The following is a 19,885-nucleotide window of genomic DNA, read 5'->3' on the forward strand; positions in this document are numbered from 1 at the left end:
ACATTTAAATAACAGCAAAGTAAATGAAATGTTATAATTACACAGGATAGTAAATAATTTGTTTAGAGAATTAAAATTCTGTGCTTGTGAATTCAAAAGAAACGTAAAACCTTAAGGAGGAACTTCAGGCTGTTTCTTCCTAACAGATGTATTTTCTGATATGGTTATTAAAAACGCAGGGCTGGCTGAACGCAGCAACCACTCCCTCCATAAATCAGAGTACAGGATAAAACAATATGCAGCAACGGAGGTACAGCAGCGCTGCTTTAATGGTCACATTCGCAAAGAGCAACTCGGCTCATGCACAACATATGCTGTCTGTCCTCGGTGACTCCGCGGTCCTGTGTTAGTTAGCTCTTCAGGCAGACGAGTGTCACGTTTACATTTGAACTCCTAAACCACAACCAAACCTCAATGAATTTAAGAATTAGTGCACAACATTTTTTTTGTGGCAGAAAAACTGCAATTGTTGCACATTTTCAAACCTTTTGTTTTAAAAAAAAAATGTCAACTTAAGTAGCGATGAGATAAATATTTAAGAAGAATTTTACATATACACTTAAGTCCATAGTGCTTGATATTATAGACAATAAAATAGCTATGTTTATTTAAGTTCTATTATTTTTACAAGTATATCTGTTGCAGGAATTATTTAGCAGTACAAAACAGTTTTGTCGTTTCCAGTATCTTGTCAAGTTTAAACGTTATTAACGATGATCAGCGCTGGCATAGAGTTCTGCTGGCTAGTTTCACACATGGAGCCTTGGTCAGTCAGTCGAGCAAACACTCGGGGTGTTCCCAGATTATACACTCCTGCATGGATGAAGCAGGCTTTGAGCTGAACTTTGTGAATTTCCTGAGCTTTAAGCTGAAGTTTGTATTGAGTCTGTCCAAGCCAAGTGAAAGAACCATGGACCTCAAGAGCTTCAGGGCTGTAAAGAAAAAGAATAGACAAAGAATAAAAGAATATATACGAGAGAGGGCCTGGGTAGAAGCCCGCCATTACAAAACATATAACCGGGAAGCACCTGGGGTTTTGCAGTATGTGCATACAAACATGATGGGCACAGAAACTGCACAAAATACACAAACGTACCTGGCACTAAACAAATGTACCTATAACTAAACAAACGTACCTGGCACTAAACAAACGTACTTATAACTAAACAAATGTACTTATAACTAAACAAATGTACCTGCCACTAAACAAACGTACCTGTAACTAAACAAACGTACTTATAACTAAACAAATGTACCTGCCACTAAACAAACGTACCTGTAACTAAACAAACGTACTTATAACTAAACAAACGTACCTGTAACTAAACAAACGTACCTGTAACTAAACAAACGTACCTGTAACTAAACAAACGTACTTGTAACTAAACAAACGTACCTGTAACTAAACAAACGTACTTATAACTAAACAAACGTACCTGCCACTAAACAAACGTACCTATAACTAAACAAACGTACCTGTAACTAAACAAACGTACCTGTAACTAAACAAACGTACTTATAACTAAACAAACGTACCTGGCACTAAACAAACGTACCTGTAACTAAACAAACGTACCTGTAACTAAACAAACGTACTTATAACTAAACAAACGTACCTGGCACTAAACAAACGTACTTATAACTAAACAAACGTACCTATAACTAAACAAACGTACCTATAACTAAACAAACGTACCTGGCACTAAACAAACGTACCTGTAACTAAACAAACGTACCTATAACTAAACAAACGTACCTATAACTAAACAAACGTACCTGGCACTAAACAAATGTACCTGTAACTAAACAAACGTACCTGTAACTAAACAAACGTACCTGGCACTAAACAAACGTACCTGGCACTAAACAAACGTACCTGTAACTAAACAAACGTACTTATAACTAAACAAATGTACCTGCCACTAAACAAACGTACCTATAACTAAACAAACGTACTTATAACTAAACAAACGTACCTGCCACTAAACAAACGTACCTATAACTAAACAAACGTACCTGTAACTAAACAAACGTACTTATAACTAAACAAACGTACCTGGCACTAAACAAACGTACCTGTAACTAAACAAACGTACCTATAACTAAACAAACGTACCTATAACTAAACAAACGTACCTGTAACTAAACAAACGTACTTATAACTAAACAAACGTACCTGGCACTAAACAAACGTACCTGTAACTAAACAAACGTACCTGTAACTAAACAAACGAACCTATAACTAAACAAACGTACCTGTAACTAAACAAACGTAGTTATAACTAAACAAACGTACCTGTAACTAAACAAACGTACCTGTAACTAAACAAACGTACCTGGCACTAAACAAACGTACCTGTAACTAAACAAACGTACCTGTAACTAAACAAACGTACCTGGCACTAAACAAACGTACCTGGCACTAAACAAACGTACTTATAACTAAACAAACGTACCTGGCACTAAACAAACGTACCTGTAACTAAACAAACGTACCTATAACTAAACAAACGTACCTGTAACTAAACAAACGTACTTATAACTAAACAAACGTACCTGGCACTAAACAAACGTACCTGTAACTAAACAAACGTACTTGTAACTAAACAAACGTACCTGTAACTAAACAAACGAACCTATAACTAAACAAACGTACCTGTAACTAAACAAACGTAGTTATAACTAAACAAACGTACCTGTAACTAAACAAACGTACCTGTAACTAAACAAACGTACCTGGCACTAAACAAACGTACCTGTAACTAAACAAACGTACCTGGCACTAAACAAACGTACCTATAACTAAACAAACGTACCTGGCAGTAAACAAACGTACCTGGCACTGGCTTTCATTTTCTACACCTGCCTATTTTTTCTGAAACATCAATAGATATAAAGCAGACACAAAACTCACTATATGATGCCAGTCCAGTACTTTTATTATTAGGTCTACACTTTCATATTACATAAAAAAACTGCTGGACGGTAGATTATTCTTAAAAAATCTTTATTGTATATGTAGCTAAGGCAGAAGGCCAAAAAAGTATTAAGGAGCACAAAAGCAACTAGCGGTGCTCACAGCAACACAAGTAATTTGCTTAATGGCGTCTGTATAAGTTACTTATGTTAGTTTATTCACATTTCTTATTTCAGATGCCACATTTCATTAAAGAGTGAAAACTAAATGTGTTAAAAGCACAACTGATAATGGAGGACAGCTGCCCAAAGAATACATATGTAACAGTTCTGCAAAAAAGTATTTAATCTTTTTGTGATCTTATGAGCGTTTGCTTGATTTTAACACGGAGTATTACCACACTTTAGTTAAAATAATAACCTATCGGTCAAACAGATGAACTGAGGACGCCATCTGTGACACCTATGTTAGGATGCTCTTCATTGACCACAGCTCTGCATTTAATACCATCATACCTAACCAGCTGATCCAAAAACTCTATGCGCTAGGCCTTGCTCCGTCCATATGCAACTGGTTACTGGATTTTTGTTACCAACCACCCCCAGTCTGTCAGGATGGGCAAACACACATCCTCCACCCTTACCCTGAGCACTGGTGTGCTACAAGGATGTGTACTAAGTCCCCTTCTCTATGCACTTCTCACCCATGACTGCCAACCCATCCACCAATCAAACATAATTGTTAAATCTGCGGATAATACGACTGTCATTGGGCTTGTAACAGACAACAATGAAGCTGCATATAGGGAAGAGGTTCAGAATCGGACAGCATGGTGCAACACCAACAACATGGTCTTAAATACCAAGAAGACCAAAGAAGTTATTCTGGACTTGAAGACCAATCACAGTCTGATAACAATCAATGCAGATGCTGTGGAGAGAGTTTCCAGCTTTAAGTTTCTTGGAGTCACCATCTTAGAGGACCTGTCCTGGGCTGACAACAACTTGGCTATAATAGACAAAGCACAACAACCCTTCTATTTTCTCAGGAAGCTAAGGAGAGCTGACCTCCCCCAGAAGCTGCTGGTTAATTTCTATAGATGCACTATAAGAGAGCATCTTAACTAACTGCATGATGGCCTGCAGGTACAACAGCTGAGCCAAGGCTGCTAAAGAAGCCCTGCAGCGGGTCGTAAAAACAGCAGAGGCCATTATTGGGACTGAACTGCCATCACTCGAACTCTTGCATAAGACTCGCTGTGTGAGAAGGGCCAAAAACATTCTCAAGGACAAAACTCATCCTGGAAATTCTTTGCTTGAGCTCCTCCCGTCAGGCAGACGCTTTAGGTCAATCCGTGTACGCACAAACAGACTAAAAAAGAGCTTTTCCCCATCTGCCATAAACTTTCTGAACTCTGAATCTCCTCGGTCTGAGACCATTTTTAATTGAACATGTGCAATAAGCTCTATTGGTAATGTGTAATATACTAATGTAATACAATATAGAATATGAAATGTACTATTCATTAACAGGTGCAATAACAATTCATGCTGCTGTACTTTGAGCAATAATAATTTGCTCTGGTTACTTGATCTCTTAACACTGTATATGACATATTTGGAATTATTTGACTTTTCTTTAAATGCACCTTGGGGCTGTCACAAAAAGTAATTTGGTTGTGTTACACAATGACAATAAAGTGCTTGAACTTGAGGGGAAAATCAGTGAACAAATTGCACTAATTGGTTTGATTTAATAAATAAAATGATCAAACATGCAGTACAGCTTTTGCAAACCCAATTACAGCTACTGACTCCTTAACTGCATTTCCTTTAACTACAAGTACACTGGACTGACAATTTGTGAAATTTCTGCTTTCTGAAAATTTTCAGTGATTATGATAGACATCTAATATAATTTCAGGTGGACTGTATCATGTAGGAATTTATAGATACCTGAAATTAACTTGTATTGAATTTAGTGTGCTTTATGATGATGCTGACACACCGTATTAGTTCAACTGAGCTAACAATATTTTGCTGCTGACTGGCGTCTTGTTTCAGTGTCCAGCACTGACGGATTTCCACTTGCCCTGATATCGCTTTTCCATCATTGCAATGTCCTGTTGAAACCTTTGACCAAGTTTATCACTGACTGCACCAAGACTAGCAGGGAAGAAGTCCAAGTGCGAATGTAGAAAATGAACCTTTAGTTGCACTTTATGGTTTAGTATGCTTGTAGCACGTTGTCAACCAGCTGGACGTAGTTCGGTGCTCCGTAGTTGATAAGAAAATTCTTTAACAATGTTGCTGAATGCTGTCCATGTGATTTCCTCTACTAGCAGATCTTCAAACCACTTGTCATTAATGATGTTTTAATTTGTGGACCAACAAAAATGGCTTCCTTAATCTTAGCATCAGTTATTTTTTGTCTCAAATATCAGAATCCTTCACCTTCTTTGGTCATCACTTTCACAATTTTTTTTCGTAATGGATTATATGAAGAGCAAGCAAAAATATCTTTGTGAGGTCAACAAGTGCTTTCTGTGCCATACGTTTCTACCCTTACAGAGTGCACAGTTCTTTTTAATGTAATGAGACTCTTTAGCACGGCTGTCCTGTTGCAAATGAAATAAACAGTACAGATGTTCCAGTTGTAGTTGTTGTACTGTATATGTACTCTTAACAATGTGAAGGAAAAATAGGTGATTACAATTAAATAGTGCATGACAGGAAAATTTATAGGAAGATTTACAGGTGATTCTTGTGACCAGCAGGCCAAAGTCCATAAGATACACCCAAATGTGTTCAGGACACAAAATCTTCATTGCCTGCTATAATTTCAACCATCATCTCCCTGTAATTGGTGCCTCACATCACTGTAGAGGAGCCACAGAAGAAAGGCTCTTTAGAGCTCAGGTATGGTCAGCTAGCACTGAATATGGCTGTAGACAAGGCAGGACGTTGCTTTTCCGGGCAGAAGGTGATTACCAAACCTATCTGAGGGAATCAGGCAAGGGGACTCTCATTAAATCCTGGATCTGTTGCAGTATGCCCTGACCACCAGGCAAAAGAACCCATGACACACCTTAGTTAAGAGATGTGAACTGTCAAGTATACACAGTTTAATTTTAGATTTCTGAAAATTCCACCCTAGTCAGTAAAGACAAAATGCCTGGCTGCTGTGCATTCCAGGATCAAATATCCAAACATCCTACGCTCAGCACAGACTGACCATACTGAAGAAAAGCAGAATTATTAGCATTTGGCACCTTTTCATTTTTTACAAGACAGCATACAGGGCCAGTGGTGAAGCTGGTTAATGCTATTGTTGGTACAACCATACATGATCATTGCATTATTAGATCATTATGTCTATGTAACATCAGAATTTGGCATTACTTCATTTACAACATGACAATCACTGTTTACTGGCAACCTCTTTACTTATTACTGTGACTTGAATGAAAAGCTGATAATAACATCAAAAAAAAAAAAAATCTAAAATGTTTTTACGAAGCTGTACACAAAACTGAAAACAAACAGAAATTAACAAAAATATTAAGAATGGTTAAAAATGTAACACGTAATTAATTCCTCATACCTTGTGGATTTTTGACGCAAATCAATTATCACATCAACTTCACCATGAGAACAGTTTGTAAGCATAAGAGTTACAGGAACCACACACAGGCTGCAAAAGAAAGAATAACAAAATAATTCAAAAACTAATTTGGATTTGTATATAATCTAATACTTAAAGTTGTTTCAAGGTGTAAATCTTTCAGACATTAGTATAACTTAAAGTCATTCTTTAGTCATCATCAACCCAAATGTCTGAAGAATATAAACACTGACTGGAAGTTCTTATGCTGCTCTGTGAAATGCATGTCATGTGAGTCGTTCTTGAAATTTTGTTTTATCCCATTCACCAGAATTCATTTAATCTAAAATCGATTTAAATATTTTCAAAATAAATTTCAGTTTACTTATTTGGTATTTTTTTTTATGAAAGTCTGCTTCAGGCTTACCTATTCTACACCTGCACCCAAGGCTACTTATTTAAGATATTTATTGTCACACACGTGTGCATGGGAGGTAGCTAAAGGGCTCAGAAGAAGGTAATTCCCGGTCAGACCAGGGGGTGGCAGAGTGTTCTGATCCTTTCCCTTTTTTCCCCCATAGACCAAATGCGGGAAATTCCACCTGGGCCTTATGACATCACTTCCGGTCCCAGAAGACGTCACTTCCTCCCTGCCGACTTTAAAACCGAGTTGTTTGTAACATAATCTCAGTTCTGTTTTGGACTCTTGTCTGTAAATACTTTTATTCAACAAAGCTTCAACTTTTTCAGCCACTCTACAATTATATGGAAGGCTGACCCAAACCCTCTTAACGTGTCAAGGCTCGATTATTTCCACAAAATGCTGTTCCTGTGCCAGCACGGGTTATCCCACCACATTATAAAAATGTCTGTATTAGGTCAACTGGCGGCTCTAATCTGGCTCCATATGAATGGATGTAGGTGTGTGGGTGCGTGTGTCCTTGCACACAATGCTGTTGCTAACAGATCCATGCAGACCCCTTAAGGCAGATCTCTTATTTTATTAATACAATATCATGTCTATATAAGTATTAATGAAATATATACATACACCTGTAAGTTTTGGTGGTTGAGTATTTAAAAATGATGAACCACACTGTGATTTGACAAAGGCTCTTCATTGAAGTGTGTTTTCTTTGCACATTTTTCTTTTTTTTTTTGTTGCTTGCAAATGTCAATACCTGATCCTCCTGATCAAAGTGCATACTGTGTTAACGTAGGCTACCTTAGTGCAAGGCGCAGTGACGTCCACATTTCCCCCCGACGCAAACATTGACAGCTGCTGTATTGTAAACAGTACCTTAGCATTTTTCCTTGTCTTTATACTTGATTGCAATAATTTACATTTTTGCCACATAGCTACTGTCATATCATGATGAAGCTTCACACAGCCAAAGGCACCAGGCGTATCATGGTGGTCCAGTTGTACGATGCTATATGTATCTGTTTTACTATCCATGTCAACGTTTGACAAACTGTTCACATCGTTGTCACCGTCTCTTGATTTGAGCAATAGTTCAGCCTCAGTTTGTTCTAAAACTGCCTTTGCAGATTTTCATTTGTTCTTTTGTTTTCAGTTGAAGGCTCTGCCACACTCAAGAATATTAACGAGTCACTATAAAGTGGCAAAACACACAGAAATATTCATGACTAGCAGTGCTGCCTCTAAATCAATTTTCATTTTAGGCATTTTTACTTCTAATCCAGCTTCCTTCTTTAATTTCATTTGAATAAAGTACCAACCACTGCCAGTCCTTTGACTCAGATATTTCACTGCCCACATCTGGCATCCACGCCAACATTTGTGTTCTTGGCACATCAACTCACTCACTCCCTTCATATACTTTTCCACAGTATGCATCATCAGACAAATCACATCTATTGCTGACTGTTTTCCTTTAACATTCTCTTGATGACGTCCACAACATACTCCTTAATCTTAATCACTCACACTCACCCTTTCCTTGGTATGCTGGAATGACCACAGTTTTCCAATTTGCTGCAGTCTTCACTTTTCCTTTTAAAAGTGCACAGCTCTATCTGCCATTTAACTTCAAGACCTTCAATATTTTTGTCACCAGTCCTTTTCAGTCCACATCCTTATCTGTCTTAAATGTCCTGTATTTACTTGTTCTTCATTAGAGTACATACCATTAGGTGCTAATGTTTTGTTTTAGCTAAGCATCATTATCAAATGCATTTTCTTTTTATTATCAATGACTGTGCTTCTGTTACATTTTTAAGCAAATCTTTCCTAGTTGAAGACTTTTTAGTCACTTGCTTTAAGATTTCTGGCACAACCCTTTTATCTTCCTCATTTGCTGTTCACTTGAAACCTTTAGTCTTTATTTTCCTCAGAATGCTTTCTATAACATTTTGTTTTATTTCTTTGAAGTTTTCAGTTCACATTGAAACATTTTGCCTCTACTGTCTTTCAATTCTTTGAAGTTTACTTTTTTGTCTTGCATCTTTATTTTTGGCCACTCCATCAGTGCATTTGCTCGAAGTTCATTTCACATTCTTGTATCTTGCTGATTTTTTGTTCAGTTAGAGACACCTTCCAATTAGGAGGCATTTTTTAACATTTCATTTATGACTTAACTGAATACCAATCAAACACTGAATTAAAAAAAGAAACAGCAGTACAGAAAGCTATACATTGTGCCTTCACTGGTCTTTATTTTTCAATGATTACAAATGATCATTTTTTCACTTATTTAAATTAACAAGTCTGATATTAATTGTTAAATGCACTGCTTGAACAGGAATTTGAACTTGAAGTTACAAGGTGTATGGATATATGAAATTCTCTGGCATATGGTTTTTACCTACCTCTTTTGTAGAAAATGATGATTGTAAGACTCTGGGTAATGAAGACTGGTTTTGATTAGGCAAGAAAGTTGCTCTACTGATGGTCTTGCTGGCAGAGGTGGTATTTCTGGTCGGATGAATTTCAACAACACCATTTCCTGCGCTTCCTATGATAATAACAAAACAAATGTCTAATGTTCAGACAGGGGTTTTTATAGTTATGCTTTCCAAATGATTTAAAATGTAAATATCGTAAATAGAAAAAAACCATTCAGTTTCATTATATTAGAAATATTGTATTTGTCCCAAAGAGAAATTAAAGTAACAGAAAGCTTAAGAGAAGAAAAAAATATGATTAAAATATTATATAAAATAATATTCATACAACAACCCCATACAGGTGGCAGAAAAGATGGTGAGAGCTGTCTAAAGGTACCACAGGTTTACAATTAAAGGCATTAACAAGAGGAGATAAGTCAATGAACTGTGCTAACCCAATCATATTTAAAGCTCAGGTTACCAGGATAGCTGGGTCTTCATTTATATTCTCAAATTATTGTTATAAAAGTCCAATTAACATATTCAGTTCCACATGGTACAGACAGAATTGTCCACTTTAAGGCACTATATATGGCCACAGTGAAATAAAGTTTTCACTTCACATATATAAGACATGGACCAAGATATCCAAGTACCTGATAGTGGCGTACTAGGTAGGGTCTTCAGTACTATGTATGAAATCATTTCTCATACAATGCTTTTAAAATAGTGGTCATCAAATAGAAGTGACCTGGAGCAAAAGTCTCATAGAGCAAATGCTCTTTGGACAAGGAATACACCATCCCAAACCTCAGCAGCAAGCTCCTAACCATCATAGCACAAAAACTCTCATTTTAACAGAGAGGCTCCCTTATTCAAACCTGAACTCTCTCATGTAATAAAGGAACAGGAAGAAGCAGAAGAACAAGAAATATCATAATTCCAAAAGAGCAATCTCAGTTTTTAAAAGTTATTTTTCCTTGAAAATCCACAGTGGTTGTACACACTCGCATAACTTTTGTTGATTTGCCGAGAAGTGACATTCAAAATTCTCTCAGGAGCAGTAATATTGTGGTTGAAACAGAGCTACTGCAACTATCCAAGTGTTACTTTGCTTTCAGTCCCAATATTCAATGCAGTAACAATTAATATGCCATACTAAATTTGGTATTGGCATTTGGTAAAATAACTCATATTCATTTTAATTAATTGATATTTCATTCAATAAGCTCTTTGCTAACAAAATGTAATAGAAGTATATTTTTGACTTCCTCAAACATGTAACCTTCGTTAACAGATACAATGCACTGAAACAACACAAGGTGTGGCAGATGAAGTACTGACACACAGGCACAGGCAACAGCTACTGGTCCTTGCTAGGGCCGTTTATTAGCTTTTTAATGAATGTGACCCGGTCTAACTCCTGCTATTGAGCCTGGAAGACACCTTGTGAAATGCCTAAACCTTCTCAGGGTAATCACTGCTTTGTAAGCTCTCATCACCATGCAGTCCGTCTTGTAATTTAACATACTGTGCTGCTCAGAACAGCATCTTTCATGCCACCTGTGCATCACTGGCTCCATAAACAGTACAGATTCTCATCTCTGTGCTTAATCAGGTGAATGCAAAATAAACACGGTATACAAGGAATATCCACAACTCTTGTGAAATGAAGCTAAACAATAAAAACAACTCTTAAGAACTAATACACAAACACTTAGAAATAACCTTGAAAGACTGTTCCAAAACAACAGAAGATTGTTATGCCTTCCCGTACCACTAAAATTCAGAATGGAGTGGGTATAAACTGGATGGATGAGTGAATGGTCATGCTGTGCCACAAACTAAGTAGGTGAAAATGTTCAAAAATCCTTGCAGCCCAAACTGTTATATAACCTAATCTATATTAATAAAAGGCAAAGCCCTCACTGACTCACTCATCACTAATTCTCCAACTTCCCGTGTAGGTAGAAGGCTGAAATTTGGCAGGCTCATTCCTTACAGCTTACTTACAAAAGTTAAGCAGGTTTCATTTCGAATTTCTACGTGTAACGGTCATAACGGTCGACAACGTCCGCCATGTTAAACTTTCTTATTTATGGCCCCACCTTCACGAAATTTGATACGCGGCTTCCCTGCACTAACCGAAACCGCTGTACGTACTTATTTCGGTGGTATGATGCCACTGTCGGCCGCAATATTGAACTTTCCAACAGTCTTTGTTAGTTATGGGCCCATCTTCAAGAAATTTGTTACGTGGGTTCCCAACGCTAACTGAATCCTACTTACGTACATATATACGTCCATAGCCTGCAGCTCGGTCGCTGTGTGAGGCGGCGTTGGGTCTCCCATCCCCACGCCTCACACGTAGTTGGCTGCCTGCCTATATAAGGCCATCCGTTGCTCTGGTCTCTTCATTCCCTTCCTTGCTTGCTTCGCCACGGTATTCACGTCTCCCTGCTGATAACTGCAGCCTTTTTATTTAATGCACAGCTTCTCCGCTGTTTTATTGTTCGTTTATTACGATTATAGTTATTGTGTAGGTATTTTAGACTTAGTTTACATTGTTCAGGTACCCATTTCCTTTATCGTTCCAATCGTAACCCCATTAACATGTCTATCGAGGTGATCACCATCGATCAAAGAACTGTCACTTACCGAGTGGTTTCCATGCCCGCAGGAATGCCTTTTCCATTCTGTGTTACATATTGCACGGCCATATCAGGCTCACTCTTGATATCCGGAGGAACATTGTGTCTTATGTATTGAATGACTGGGACAGGTTCAAGGTGTGGACTGATGACGGTACAGGAGATAATTATACTACACAAGAGCACTTCACCTATGGTTCTGCATGTGAGTTGATGGCTGCCACTGAATTGTTCGGTTGTCGCTTTCAAGTGTACCGAAATGGCCAAATATTTTACACCTTTGGACAACCGCCAATGCCTCTTAAACATCTTAGATTCACAGGTGACAATTTGAGTAGTGAACACTTTGATGTTTATGAATGTTTAAACTCTCAAAAGCCGGATGCGAAGTTATCGATGAAACCCATTTCAATTCAAACGCATTCAATTTCCAGTAAGGCTCTGCTTCGCAATGACAATTAATAAGTCTCAGGGACAGATCCTACAAAAGGTTGCCATTGATTTGAGGCAAGATTGCTTTTCACATGGCCAACTATACGTTGCATGCTCAAGAGTAAGCTCAGCGCACAGCTTGATTATATTACAACCGGAGGGCCGAACTGACAACGTGGTATAAAAAGAGATCCTTAACAAATAATTGTTGGTATATTTTCCCTCAGTTTAAAAAGGTTTACTTTTCTTCTTAATAAAAATTTTAAAGCAGTACTTCGCCGCTGCGAAGCGCAGGTATTTTGCTAGTACTCTATAACCCTTCTTTACTGTTTCTTTACCCTGTCTAATCTTTCAAGTTTCAAACTTACCATTATGTATTCATATTGTACTCTTTTTATGTCCAGATCCAACTGTAATCATTCACAAGATTATCTGCCATTCCACCAAGTTTAGTATGATCTACAAGTCTAATATCATTTTTGCAGTAGGTCTGATGTGTCTTGTCAGGGTCTTTCATGAAGCTGACCAATATACTAACTAGCATCAATTTTTCCGAAGCTCTGTTGCTACCTTCAGCATGATCGATAAATCATGAGGGAAGTGGCAATGCTGCATGTAAAATAAATTTGTGGGAGGGGTGCAGATGTGAGGGGATTACATTTTCCAGATGATTATACTTGTTCAATAAAAGTAGTCAGTGGCTTTAGAAACGATCCCTTCAATAATTAATAAATGGAAACATTACAGCCTCCATCCTTTAGAGGGTCATTACTGTCATGTGTACAGAGTACAGTGAAATTTGCCTTGCCTGTGCTAATCAACATGTCACCACTTTCCTGCACTGTGATTTATGAGTATAACAACCTTGCCAAAATTTCAGTATGTATAGTCACTACAAAACATGCTGGAAGGAGAATATCAAGAGACTGGCATGTGATTTTTACAAGTTGGTTTTTCGATGAATAAAACACAAGACTTTATTTTCATCGAACAGCTAGGATTTCAACCTTTTTTTCCCCATGATTGAAGCTAATACAGTCAATGTGAATCCAACACCATAATATACGGTTGAAGATACACTGTGCTACTTTCTGTACTTGTTGCCAAGTTTACAGAGCTGAAGCATGTAATGTGCCTTAAGGAAATGGAGAGCCAAGACTAGTGTGATAGTCCTGAATGAATAGATTTGTATCAATTATCTTTTCAATGGTGAAAACTAAGTTTCTTTTAATTGGATGCATTGTTAGGCTAGCTGCCAAACAGTCCACTAATGGAAAGGTTCAGTTTCAGAAACCAATATGCTTATAAATTACACATAATAATTAGAAAAACAAAATATCCTTCACTCTATACCTGTTTTTGATATACTGAGCAAGCTTCTTTTCCAATTGCCTGGAGATTGACATGGAGCTGACCTTCCAAGATAAGTTGTTTGTTATCTTCAACGACATAAGCCTAAAAAAAAAGAAACAACAAAAATGGAGATCCATATTAATAGTTTTCTTACCCTGGCAACACAAAGATGACCAGTGCATTTTTCTGTTAACTGAAAATGTTAATCCAAACCAAGACTCCCTAGAAATAGTAATTACAAGGGGAATTTAGAGTATGTTCATTGCTATACAATTTCCTACCTAATTGTCAGATTAGCAAATTCCAGCTAATCATAATAACTTTCCTAATGAAAAGGCCTGAATAACACCCTTGGAGTAAGTTTACAAAAAACATAAAACACTTGCAGTGGCACAGTACTGCCACCGACAATGCCTGGGTTCAAAGTCTAATTTCATACCAGGATACTTAGTGAAAGTAAGAAGTACCTCACAAACAGTCCAAAATTATGCTATCACATTAGGGTTAGGGTTATATTTATGGACATATTTAAGCAAAAAAGTATAAATATGTAGCTGAAGGAATCCGCTCAGGAATGTTTGAGTACTGAAGGAGTCTGATAGAAAACTGAATTGCCCAAGTTCTGTATTCTGTTCGGCAAATTATTTTAACCAATTTCTGTGACACCAGTTTAAATCCAATATTGGTTAAATCAAAGTACAGTATATGAATAGAAATAAGATATATAAATTAGGAAAACAATAATAAAATTCAAACAGTACAGTATATGAATAGAAATAAGATATATAAATTAGGAAAACAATAATAACATTCAAACACTCAAAACTACAGCAACAATTATCAAAAAATTCAAAAACAAATTTAAATTTGATCAGATCCTAAAGCAGAGGTGCTTAGTTCCCTTTCAGAGATTATGAAGGGTTAGAATGACTGAGTAAATATGAGGGTAGTTACTGACTTTGATAAAACTTAATTTTAGATGTAAATCATAGACTCTGGTGCATACCTAAAATGTACAATATTTCATGTATTAAACTATAATTTTATAGTTGGCCAACTCTGATAATGTATCATGCAATCCATCAAACCTTCACATGAGACTTGTATGTGCAGGCTAACATTAACTTTACAGTAGAAACACTTTTAAATTATTATTATTAACTTATTTGGCTGACGCCTTTATTGAAGGCAACGTACAGCATTATAAATACAATTGGTTACATTTCTTTTGTTTACCAATTGGAGCACAGGCAGGTGAAGTAACCTGTTTATGGTCACACAGTGTCAGCAGCAGGATTTGAACCCACAACCTCAAGATTTTGACGTGCAAAGTCTTAAACTACACAGCACACTGCCTGCTGAAATATAGTTAATGTTTTGTCAAAACTGTGGAAGGGAAAAAAAAAAGCAAAAAGCAGTAGATCAATAACTAACAAGTTAATAGTTGATACACATTTCAGTAAGTGTTGTTTCTGTACACTACTGTATGTATACATAGAATACTATTTCACTTCAGCTTCACTATGGAAGGAAAATTAAATTTTCAGGGTGAAAGGCTTCAAAACATATAGGAGAATCCTTTCAATATTGCAAAAATACATAAAGACATGCAAGTGGCATTTCAAATCAGATAATCTTGCTGAACCAGCTTGCAGAGAATAATAAAAGTACCTGAATAAGTACATTTAACTCATTAATGCTGACTGCATGGGAGTGCCATTAGAGGTGCGTGATCATCCAGGGTCAAATCACTAAACCTGAGATTTCTTTGAGATATTCACATATTTATTCTGTATATATCTATAAAAACAATTAACCATTAAAAACAGTACAAGCTATAATTACAATAATTACCCAGTGTTTCTTAAGACTTGTCAGTAACAGGACATCCATGTAACAGCCGATAAGGCAGAGTTGCTCTGGTCACTACGACTTTTAGAACATTTAACATCAGAAAATGAATGCATGCATACATATAAATATGCTGGAAATTGTTTATGTCACTGGCCTGCTTTGCTACTATTGGCTTTGGTGCTTTAATTAAGCTGAAATTGCAGCCAAAAATATTTGCCTCTACAAGAAAGCTACAATGTACTCACAGAAAATCCACACATACTAGAATATAATCTCCTCTTCTTGCATCTTTACACTGGCTTCCAGTTAGGCTTAGAGCAGGATTTAAAAATCCTTGTTCATGCACATAAAGCTTTAAATGGCCACGGCCACACTTACCTATCTGAAATTATTGTTACATACAAACCAGGGAGCATATTAAAATCTCAAGATACTGGTCTACCAAAGACTCCAGGGATTAATAAAACAACAGTGGAAGGTTGCACTTTTACTTTCAAGTAAGTATGAGTAGAAATTACTCCGTTCAGCAGCATCCCAGAAGAAAATAAACTTCTAAGGGTCCACAATCAGTTATAACAGAAAGTCAAAAGACAAGACATTTATAGTAAGACCACCTGCATGCCAGCAGCCTCCTGGGCATTGAACAGCATGGGTGGGTGGCCTACTAAGATGACAGAATCTGTTTATCCTTGGATTCCAAGGCTTCTTGTGCCTCTTATAGCAGTGGTCAGGAGGTAAAGCATGATACTGAGAAAAGTCCTTCACCTTTTAAATTCATACTGGGTCGATACAGAGTCTTTGACATGAAAATTTCAGACAGACATTAATTGTAATGAGAATTAAACTTAGGTATGTACAGTAGCTGAAGCTGTTTGGTAGCAGTGGTTAATTGTCTACATGTTAACATCAGCAAAACCAAGTAATTGGTTATTGACTTTTGCTGCCCCAAACAGACTTTATGTCCAGTCACTGTTCAAGGAGTAGATGTAGAGGTGGGTGGTCTATTTCTATAAGTACTTGGGGGTCCTCATTAATGACAGATTGGACTGGTCTCAGAACACAGAAGAACTACAGTGCATCCGGAAAGTATTCACAGCGCATCATTTTTTCCACATTTTGTTATGTTACAGCCTTATTCCAAAATGGATTAAATTCATTTTTTTCCTCAGAATTCTACACACAACACCCCATAATGACAACGTGAAAAAAGTTTACTTGAGGTTTTTGCAACCAACCAACCAACAGCAATATGCCTGACAGCCAAGTCAGAAATTTTCTTTTTTTTTAATCATTCTGTTATGTATTCAGACCAGAATGTGTGTCTTTATATTTATTTACCTATTTATGTATTTATTTAAAGAACTTCTGTAAAAAGCCAAATTCCCCCTTGTGGACAAATAATGTTCTATCTAAAATATGAGAACATGCTTGGGACAACTGTCGGGGCCAATTCTTTTGGTCCAGGGTTGGTATTACTGAATGTCATTCAGAACAGTAATATTTTCAGTTGTACACAGAAGACATGTAGTTGGTGAATTCATCAATAAAGCTGAATGAAACTTCTTATCACCACCTTATCACCTGCTTCAGCGATGTCACAGAGTACATGGAACTACTTGTTCTCAAGTAAAATCCTTTTAGATTATGATATTTCTAAAGAATGCAAGACAATATTCATAATTCTTCATATAAAGGACCAGAAAATTTTCCTGGTGAGGGTTGCAGTGGCAGCAGGCCAAGTACAGGTATGTGCCACTTAATGTTGACGTTAATAACTTATGTGAAATATGAATTATGAAATTATAAAAAAAAAAACTATTATATACAGTACTTAGCAAAGCAATATGGGATGCTGTGGTGTAAATACAGACAGATAACACTACAGTGCTCCAGAAACATAGAAATGGGTGCTTCTGCCTTTGAGTCAAAACATACAATGTTATATGGTTATTTTTTTTTCTTTTTGCAAGTAGGGAAAGTTCAGATTAAAATAATGATAGAAAGTACAGTACAGGCAGTGCTATTGGTTTATATATAACAGATACAAGATACGCATGATGCGTAGAGGAAGCTGTTGCATTTGCTGCATCCTGTTACATCCGCTAGGGCCAGTTGTCCAAATGGGATTTCTAAACTCCACTATAACCTTATAGGACCATGGACTTATACGCGGACAGATGTCACCCAAACGGACATTACGTGGCACATAGTTGTATGTTTTTCTAAACGATATATTCTTAGGGTATAATTAAATGCAAATGCCACTGCAAAGACAATACTATTTATTACTTATTCAGAACTGTCACATATTTTGTGATTATATGTTTCTAAAATCTCTGGAATCGTCTCCTCTTTTTGTTGTCTAATGGTGGCACTTATTTAGCCCTCCTGATGCTCGAATTGGAAATCAAAATGGACAGAATGCAGCTGGCTTCAGCAACAGCAGCCTCACTGTTAAATTTTTGTACTAACTCATTAAGGTTTTGGACTTTATCCTACACAATAGCATATTGAATAAAATTAGAGAGAAAGCTTTGATTGGATATTGAGTATTTCTAAGGCCATGCATTACAGAGTTCTTTAGCCATTAGTATCCCCATCCCAAAATGCTGTATAGGCTTAAATTTTGCTTTTCTCCACTTCACTGCCACACATTCTATAACTTTCATTTTTAACGATTTACGTTATTTATATTTAAACTGCATAAAAAGTAAAAATTGGTTAAATTGTATATTAGTAATATTTCCAATACATTACAACTTACTTTCCACAGTACAATAATGCTTAAATCAACTTCATTACACTGCTGGATAAGCTTGGTCACATTGTCAGCTTGTAATCTTGGTACGGTTGAGGCTGTAGTCAGGCTGGTTGTCCTTGACTGTGAAAAGTGAGAGCTTCTGAAAAAAAAATCTGCACATGGAGTAGTTGAGCTGATGATCTATAAGATAACAAAGAAAATCTGTTAATATATATTATAGTGGACAAGTTGTAAGTAAATTTACAGACAAAATGGAGATGTTATAATCTTCGATACTGAAGTGTTACAATTATTAGAAAAATATGAAATAACATGCATTATTTGCTTTTCAGTATGTGCTGCATGAACCAACAAATAAAACAATTATTGTCTGAGACAGAAGTTCCAATAGTGGAAGTGCAAAAAGAAAAGGGAAAAATCATCATGAAATAGGATACTTTTTGAAATATATAAAAATGTGCATAATGCATCAATGTTAGGCCGGGGTTATACTTCACGAGACGCGACGCATGCTGCAGCAGATGCTCCTGCTATGCTAGTGTTTGACTGTTTATACTTGCGTGCGTACTTTTCGTAAATCTGGTGGAATCCAGCAGGTGGCAGTCTGAGATATTATCACAGTGAGAACAGGTTCGGCTTCTCTGTGTTGTGAATTGCCTGGAACACCCATTAAATTCCGATGACACCTTACCGCAATATCTCTGAAAAGGATGTTTAATGATTAAATCTATCAATCCAGGGATGTGTCCATTCCAGCAAGCATTGGGCAAGAGGCAGAAACAATCCCTGGACGGTGTATTGCAAGGTGAATACAAGCACACACATACACTGGAGTCATTTTAGCGGCACCAAATCCCCAAATCTGCATATCTTTGGAAGGAAACCGGAGCACACTGTGGAAACCCAGCAGGAAAACATGGAAACTCCAAGCAGGGAATACCAGCTACATGACTCCCTGCGAGACAGCAATGCTACCGCTCCACCACCGTGTCAGCCCCATGTGTGTAATTAACAGTGTTCGTTATGTAAACAAAATTAACAATTTATCTGTAAAATGTAACATACATACTTTATTGCATTTCATCATGAAACTGATATCAAGTATAAATCTAAAGATTCTAAATTTGCAGAGAGTTGGAATATCATACATTTACTGTGTTCTGTGTGGTGATCTATTGCTGCTTGCCGCTGCTGTCAGGTCCAAGAAGCTCGTAGCGATTGAAAACTGGGATGACATTTACGACGGTCTGCTTTAATAATAAAGTAAACTATGAGGTTAAAGTGGACATTTTGAGATTAAAACCGAAATTTCCACTTTAATCACAAAATACATGTTTTCACCATGTCCTTAATTTTTTTTCTCTGTGGCTCAAATACAGAGCTGTGCATTATGTTGCTGTTATGAAGTTGGAAAAAAAAAAAAATAAAAAAAAAAAAGACGGCATAAAAGATGGTATGTGAAAC

General features: G+C 36.8%; 1 protein-coding gene across 2 annotated transcripts in view; it reads right to left on the minus strand.

Moving 5' to 3' along the window:
* Positions 1–500: 500 nt before the first annotated feature.
* Positions 501–19,885, minus strand: part of trappc8 (trafficking protein particle complex subunit 8) — a 126,779-nt gene continuing 107,394 nt past the window's right edge. For both annotated transcript variants that reach the window (XM_028803465.2, XM_028803464.2), the window contains 5 exons: positions 18,425–18,601; positions 13,807–13,908; positions 9,353–9,498; positions 6,521–6,610; positions 501–932 (listed from right to left, as the gene is read on the minus strand). In XM_028803465.2, coding sequence (XP_028659298.1) covers positions 698–932; positions 6,521–6,610; positions 9,353–9,498; positions 13,807–13,908; positions 18,425–18,601 — 750 coding nt within the window. In that variant the 3' untranslated portion in view covers positions 501–697. The remainder of the gene's footprint in view (positions 933–6,520; positions 6,611–9,352; positions 9,499–13,806; positions 13,909–18,424; positions 18,602–19,885) is intronic.

The sequence above is a fragment of the Erpetoichthys calabaricus genome, chromosome 6 (assembly GCF_900747795.2).
Source record: "Erpetoichthys calabaricus chromosome 6, fErpCal1.3, whole genome shotgun sequence".
NCBI classification, from domain to species: Eukaryota; Metazoa; Chordata; class Cladistia; order Polypteriformes; family Polypteridae; genus Erpetoichthys; species Erpetoichthys calabaricus.